This window comes from Nelumbo lutea, chromosome 7 (assembly GCF_056320005.1).
Source record: "Nelumbo lutea isolate HS-2025 chromosome 7, American lotus-T2T, whole genome shotgun sequence".
NCBI lineage: Eukaryota > Viridiplantae > Streptophyta > Magnoliopsida > Proteales > Nelumbonaceae > Nelumbo > Nelumbo lutea.
The window spans coordinates 60,726,540-60,734,341 of NC_142690.1; the positions used below are offsets into that span (position 1 = coordinate 60,726,540).

Here is a 7,802-nt window from a genome sequence, read left to right on the forward strand (position 1 = left end):
GAACGAGCCTGGATCTTCGGACCATGAGAATCCTGCCCAAATTTATTACAGTCACATATGAAAAGCATCTCATCTTCTACATAATATTATTGCAGGGGGAGATGCTCCCAATTCAAAGGGGATAATGTATTATGAGCCTAAACAGGAAATCCAGAGTCCACTACAACAAGCATATACGATGACTCTTTCTCTGAAATTTTAGTAGAAATTTCTGAACTAGACCAAGATACATATATGATAGCTATTCTTGGAAACTTCTCTACAAAATTCTTAACAAGTGCTTGACAGCCTTCAGCCTTGTGAAAATTCTTTTCTAGATTGCAAAATATTCATAGAAAACTGGGCCAGAATCACCAATTTGGTTGAACGAGGAAAAGGAGACTAGGTCCTATGTTGGACCCACAAAATCAAAACTAGTGAATTAGTCAATGAGGATGATATAAGCATTGAATTATAACAATGAACCTACTTTAATTTAATATTTCAGGTTTAAGTGCGTAGGTGATAAAACTAGTAGGTTAAACCAGGTCAGTTACCCAGACACCAGATTAGACCAGACCGCAGTAATGGGGATTGGGGGACGTTTGGTCAAGGTTTCAAAACATTAATAAATTCTCTCAAATATCGTATATATTTCTGGATTATGGAAGTCATGAAATTTAGAAACAAAGATTTCCCATTCAGGTGGTAATCTGTTAAATAGAAAAATATTTACCAAAAAACATCATCAATATTGCAAGAAAAGTAAAGTTAAATAAAATAGTAATAATAACTTAAATTATATCAAGAAACATATTCCAACAATTGAAAATTTTGTTTAATTTCTCCAAAGAATGTTCGACCAGAAATAGAGAAAATTAAGCAGTACAACCGCAGAGAAGCAAAAGCAAATGTTTTCAATTTATCATCATGAAATGAATGAGAGAGAGAGGGAGGGGGGCATTAATGCAGGGTTCTCCCCCATGTATGACAAAGAAGAAAGTGGCAAGCATCTTGATTGCAAGGCCATCTGATGGTCATACCATTATGCCATTTTATGAAATTTTGAGTGATTAGATTTTTTTTTTAACAAGTTGCATTTTTTTAACGTAGTTCTATGATACCAGAAGAGCCTTGATCAATCAAAATCCCCATGAATCTTGATAAATACCAATCAATTAGTTTTGCAGAAAAAAAAAAAAGACTAATTACCCTTTTTCTCTTATGTATGTTGTAAAGATGTTAATAGCTTGGTGTATTCTTTCTAATCAAGTCATCTTGGCAATTTGGCTTTGATAGTAGTTTGACGAAGAGAAAATAATATAGTTACTTTGTTTCATTCATTATCTTCTTCTCTCTTCTTCCCTTCTTTAATCTCAATTTGGAAGGAGTACAAATACAAATATGTAGGATCAGTTTGGAAGTAGTACAAATGCAAATTTATAGAGTGTAAATACAGACAAAATAATACAAAATATAAGGTTTTATGCTCTACAAATTTGCATTTGTACTCCTTCCAAACTCAGCCATACAGTATAAACCTTACATTTTGTATGAATTTATACTGTACATATTTATATTTGTACTCCTTCTAAACTAAACCTTGAAAAGAATACAAATACAAATGCATACAAATAATACAAAATACAAGGTTTTGTGTACTCTACATATTTGCATTTGTACTCCTTTCAAATGGAGCCTTAATCTCGTCTATTTGCATTTGTATGGTAAAAATTTTAAAATCCATACACTCGACTCTACAGTTTACAGTCTACACCACCTTTAATTAATATTAGTATTAATTTATGCAAATAATTGACTTAATATTTAATAAATTGGTATCGAATACTCTCTCTCTCTTTCACATGTATTATTACAATGTACTTGTGAAAAAGTACATAAATGTATTCAACTTTGTACTTTCCATATATGACCTTCTCAATCACTTCCCTGAATTATTGTTCATATTACCTGAGGGCTGAGGGTTAATTAATTATATTTATATGGAAATTCTCGAAATAATATGAACTAATTAAAAATTAGAAATAATCGCCACGTATCGACAAGCGACACCTGTCATTGACAATACAAGAAAAAAGAATGTTTATGAAGAAATAATAAAGGGAAACTTTCACCCATAGAGAAAGTCAATGTGTCAATTTGTTTAAGAAAAATATTGAGTCTTTGTTGTTTATGAGAGAGCCTTTTCTTTCTTTGCTTTTCCACGTGATTTCCTCCTTTGAAAAGAAGCTATATTTTAGGGAACATTAGGAAACAAATAATGCAAGAAAAAGAAAAAGAGAACAAGGTGTAAGAAAATCATGAAAGGAGATACACCCAATCATCACCCCCTACGTTGACACCAAGAAATTGACACTCCCAAGCAACGGTTGAGTGAAGGAAAGATATGGCCTATCTGTTTGGAAAGAGATTTCAAGGTTAATGTATTTCCTGTTTAGGCATAACAGTCTTGAAACTGTTAATACAAGTATTTTACTCTTGGCAGCAGCTTACATGGCAATTCTCAAAATGTGTTCATGTTTTATGTGGCAGCTCTTGGCCTATTGTTGGAAAATGAGATCACTGTAACTTTAGAGGAGAAACTCTGAGGCGTGTTTGAAGATACTGTCTTTAGAACGTTATTTGCCCCCACTCAGTTTCACTGAGTTTACTGTTGGGTTAGGCAAATTCGTTCCCAAGATATAACAGAGCCTTGGGTGAGAATCTGCAACCAGCAAAGTTGAAGAATCTCCAGAGAAACCTTCTGTGAGACTGTAGCAAACCGGATTGAGAGAGAGAAAGTGAATTTCGAAAATGTGTGTTTTTGAAGTCTGATTCATGCTCCTTAAATAGTTCATGAAGAGGTATGAAGAAAAGGTAGGTGCTAGTTTAGAGAAGGAACTTTGAATAATCATAATTTGTGATTGTCTAAAAAGTAATTAACAGTTAATGACTATTAACTTTGAATTGTGCCTCTTGATCACACCCGATCGAATCGTGACCATTGATCCCATCAACAGTGATCAACGGTCAGCATCGCACCAAAACCAAAGTCGCCCTTTGCGAGCCACGCGAGTGCGAGAAAAGTGTGCCTTCAAAAGCATCTCATTGTGATGCACACACACGCTCATGCATGTTGCGTGGTATCAAACCCCCATACTCTCCTTTACTATTTTTAAGGAGTGTAAATCAGCTTCTATTAAAATACTAAAAACAATGCTTATAATTTTTCAATGTGGGACAAGTTCAAAATTGGGTTTTGTAAGAAAAGTTAATTTTTCAATTAAGTGTATAAGTGCAATTTCTCATGTAATTGACCAATCAAACCCATTGGATTTAATCTCTTATGAGATTAAAATCCAACACCTATAACCCTCTTCCACGTGGCAAATATCTAGAAAACCTAACTTTTTTATTGAAGAAATTGATTGGAAAAGAAAGGGAACTCATGATCTATATATGTCAGAGTTCATATTGGCTTCCCATAGAGCACACCCCACGACAAATCCCAATCGTACATTTGAAACATCTCTTATACTTGTCATGGGTGCTATGGGGTGCATGTGGAGCATGTTTTATAGGGCTCTCAAATGGATGATGCTGATTTAGGGGTGTTCCATAACATGATTGGTTTTGTTTTTGAAAATAAAAACAGCTGCCACATCAACAAAATCATACTTCCTTGATGTGCCATGTTAGCCCTCCAAGTGCCATGTCAGCCCTATAAAAACATAATATATATATATAGATATATATAACGTATTTTTCCTGAAAAAATAAATATAAAATTAAATATTTGAAAATTTTTGTACCTTTAAAATTTTGTATTTTAATATTAGGATTTCTAAAAGGAGACATAAAAGGACATACCTCTGTGTATGCAAAACTGGATTTATCATCATCTACAATACAGATCAACATGGCCCACATGGAAATCTTGATCATCAATCTCAAGATGGATGGCTAAGATTCAGCTGCAATTGGTGTGATTTGTTGGTAGGGTCACAAATACACAAAGGGGGGGTGGCCCACATCTGGAACATCTTTGCCAGATGACAAAGTGCTAATTCGCATGGAAAAGGTCCACAGAACAAACAAGTGGGATATTATTGTTAATTAATGATAAGTTCAATCTACTTGACAACTAGACGAAACCCATGAAGGAAGAAAACGAGAGATTATTTGATTTATTCATATAAAACTATTTATACTTGGACCTCATGAAATGGTCAAGCTAGGGATGCTGCTTCTTCAAGGTTCAAGTTTAACTTTTGCGCGTTTATTGTAAATGATTTTTTTTATCTTTTTAATTGAAGGGTTTGATAATGCAATTGAGAGCTACGGGTGACAAGTCTTGGAAGCTATCAAAACACTCATGAGACCTGTGGTCCTCCTATGAGTATACCTCAAGGTAGAATTCCAGCACATTTCTCAAATACTCTCTCTCTCTCTACAAATAATAAATATATTAATGTAGAGACCACACAACACATAATATATGTAGGCATATATAGAGAAACACCTCCAATGGCACTATGTGCAGATATGGCATCTTCAGTTGTAGAAAAAGGAATATAAAGCTCCCATGATAAATGTTGAACTAACCTGTTGAGAGGCTGTGGTTTTTGAGATGGGCCATCACTGTTGCAGCAAGCAGAAAGTAAAAAGAGGGCTGTGGTCACCTGAAGAAGATGAGAAGCTCATCAGATACATCACAACCCATGGCCATGGTTGCTGGAGTTCTGTTCCAAAGCTAGCAGGTGAGGCCTATCGATCTTTCATTTCATTTCATCTCTAGCTATCTCTTTGTTTTATTCTTTTTCTTGTTTCTCTCTTTGATTTCCTTAACTGATGAACTCGAGGTGCTATTGCAGGGCTGCAAAGGTGTGGCAAGAGTTGCAGGTTGAGATGGATCAACTATCTGAGACCAGACCTCAAAAGGGGTTCTTTTTCTGCACAAGAAGAACGAATCATCATCGATGTTCACAGAATTTTAGGCAATAGGTGCGCTGGATGCCAATCCTTCACACAGGAAAAGCAATGTCCTACTCAGATTTCTCCGCATTCTAATTGTATATATAAATATATATGTGTGTGTGTTTTCTCTCTTCTCGCAGATGGGCTCAGATAGCTAAGCATCTACCAGGGAGAACAGACAATGAGGTGAAGAACTTCTGGAATTCATGCATTAAGAAAAAGCTGCTTGCACAAGGGTTGGACCCAAAAACTCACAATCTGATCTCCTCTCATCACACCACCAATAATAACAATGCATGCAATCTCCTCCATACCCACCAGCAGCCCATTTTTACTGTAGAAACACAGACAAGAGAGAGATCCTCCATAACCATTAATCCACCTTTCATTACATTGCCACCACCACCACCACCACCACCACCTCCTCCTCCTCCGCTTCATCCTATTACCACTACTACAACTACTGCTGCTCACCATCATCCATTGCATGAAGCCATAACTAACCCAATCTATGATTACCAAAACCCAAATCTTGTTTGGAATGCTAAAGCTCAAAACTTACTTGCTTCGGTTGATTTCGTTGGTCGATCTCCAATGGATAGTGTGCCCATCTCTTCTGCAATGAATCATGGGTATTTAGAGGAGAACTGCATATGGACTACCAGTGCTGAACCCTTTGAACCCCCAAAACAACAAGAAATGCAACAATTACAACAGCAGCAGCAGCAACAGCAGAAAGTTTGTGATGTGGAGTTCGATGATGCCAATGAAGTTAAGGGCAGTCAAGACATGGAGACTTCATTCAACAGCTCCAATTTTGATATTGATTTTGTGGATTCTACAATGATGCCTTGTGGAATGTATTGCACTTCCACCTCCATGGATCAAATTGCATGGGATTGCTAGGTCTTTTTATGTATTCTATTAGAGTTTGGTTGTGGCTGTGTATTCTAAAATCCAAACACAAGGGCTTGTACATGGGTTCAAGGACTATGTTTTTCCTTCAACAACACCTACCTCTCTCTCTCTCTCTCTCTCTCTCTCTCTCTCTCTCTCTCTCTCTCTCTCTCTCTCGATCCCTAGATTTCTCTCTCTCTCTCTCCCTCCCTCTCTCTCTCTCCAAGACCATAAATTGTAGTAAAAGAAAAACCAAAAAGTTCTCTACAATAGCTTCTTCCCAAGGCAGCATGCATGGCTAAGGAGACTGAAATTAGACAAGTTGGTTTGTTTTTTCTATTGTTTTGGCTTCAGCTTGCCTGTTGTTATTAGATGCGTGCCACTCCGTGTTAGGCCACTCTACCATTGAAATCTGTCTCAGACCATCTGGCGAGGAGTGGGCCTGCTGGGTCTTTGGCCTTTAAAGGCACGAAGAAATGGACCTTTTCTGTTATAGTCAATAGTCATCACTTGGCTCCTGTATGCCCGAAGATTTAAAGTCGATTTTTTTGTGCCAGGTCCCATGGAAGCGGGAGCGACAATTCTAAATTCTTGACCCCATCCCCAGGTTTTTATATAGTTTGTGGCTTTGTGCTCCCTTACATACTACACCCCTTTAATAACTAAGTTGTATCTAGTCCTATCTAACCCTCTCAATAGGTGGTCTGCCCGGATGGTTCAACCATGTTGAGACTTGAGACTATCACCCCAAACCCAAGCTGGCCTTAGACCAGGGGTTCCGGCTCCAAAACCATATTGCAGTTGAAAATGGATATTTTCATTGAATGAGTGTAGCTAGGTTTACATGCATACATATATGTCTGCCAGTGCATAGGATATGTTATTTTACTTTTGTTTTTTTTTTATTTTTTTGTATTTTAATTTTCCTCGTTTCGGATGGTTCAAAAATTGAACTGGATGGTCCGATCACTGTAATTGTGAACCGAGAATCCGAGGGAGGCTCAATGCTGAGACACCCATATTTTCTAGGTCCATGTTGTCAAGTATCGATTGACATGATGCAATGATCCATGGGGGATGAGTGATGAGTGGTTGGCTGGATGGGATTTCACTCACATATGAGCCAGCAGAGCTTATCAGCATTGGGTCCAGCCTCCTCTAGGGATGACTTGGAGCGTAGGGCAAACCATCCTAATTGCAAGGAAGCGTCACCCCTAATATTGTATGACTTAATGAGGCAGCATGAACCAGTTAGCTACGTACCTGACCCAGAAACTTAACCTAACCCATGTCGAGATTGGGCCATGTTATATATTGTTTCGGACCAAGCTTGAAATTCAGGCACCATACCCAACTATCAATCTACTATCATATGAGATATTACTGTAACACAGTTCCCAATCCAGGCCCAGCCCATCATGGAAATTGCTAACTCCAAGTTGTCTAGTAACAATATATCCAAGCCCAGGCCCACTGCAGGCGATTTTGGCTCAGTGATAACTGATAACCCAAGGGAGCTGTGACCTACAGAACTAAAGAGCATAGGCCAAGGCATCCGGGACAAAGGAAATTCTCCAACATTTCCTTCAATCATTTTGCAGTGTCCTCCATTAGTTGGTTACTTCTAAGATAAACCAAGAGTGTAGTTATTGATTTCCTACAATAATAAATATTGCTCAGAGGTTTGAAAGAAGTGGTTTAAATTTACAGATCAGATGCTTAGTGAGAGAACTATGTTTATTTGGATTTTATGGTAATTAGACTCGTTAGGCCTAATCCCAACTTAGTCTTAGATTAACGTTGTAACAGATCAGTTGTTTGCTTAGTAAATCTTTTGATCCATAACTCGAAGTACCAGAGGTTGTCAGAAAGCATATTCACTAAGTGTTATAGTTTGTTTAATATTTCATTATTATTATTATTAGAGATGAATCATATACATCAAGAGT

At 37.2% G+C, this 7,802-nt stretch overlaps 1 protein-coding gene across 1 annotated transcript; it reads left to right on the forward strand.

Moving 5' to 3' along the window:
• The first annotated feature begins 4,355 nt into the window (after positions 1 to 4,355).
• Positions 4,356 to 5,966, forward strand: LOC148846639 (uncharacterized). Its single transcript, XM_088954230.1, has 3 exons — positions 4,356 to 4,739; positions 4,854 to 4,983; positions 5,097 to 5,966. The coding sequence occupies exons 1-3, from the start codon at positions 4,610 to 4,612 to the stop codon at positions 5,860 to 5,862; spliced, it is 1,026 nt and encodes a 341-aa protein (XP_088810356.1). The 5' UTR covers positions 4,356 to 4,609; the 3' UTR covers positions 5,863 to 5,966.
• The last annotated feature ends 1,836 nt before the right edge of the window (positions 5,967 to 7,802 follow it).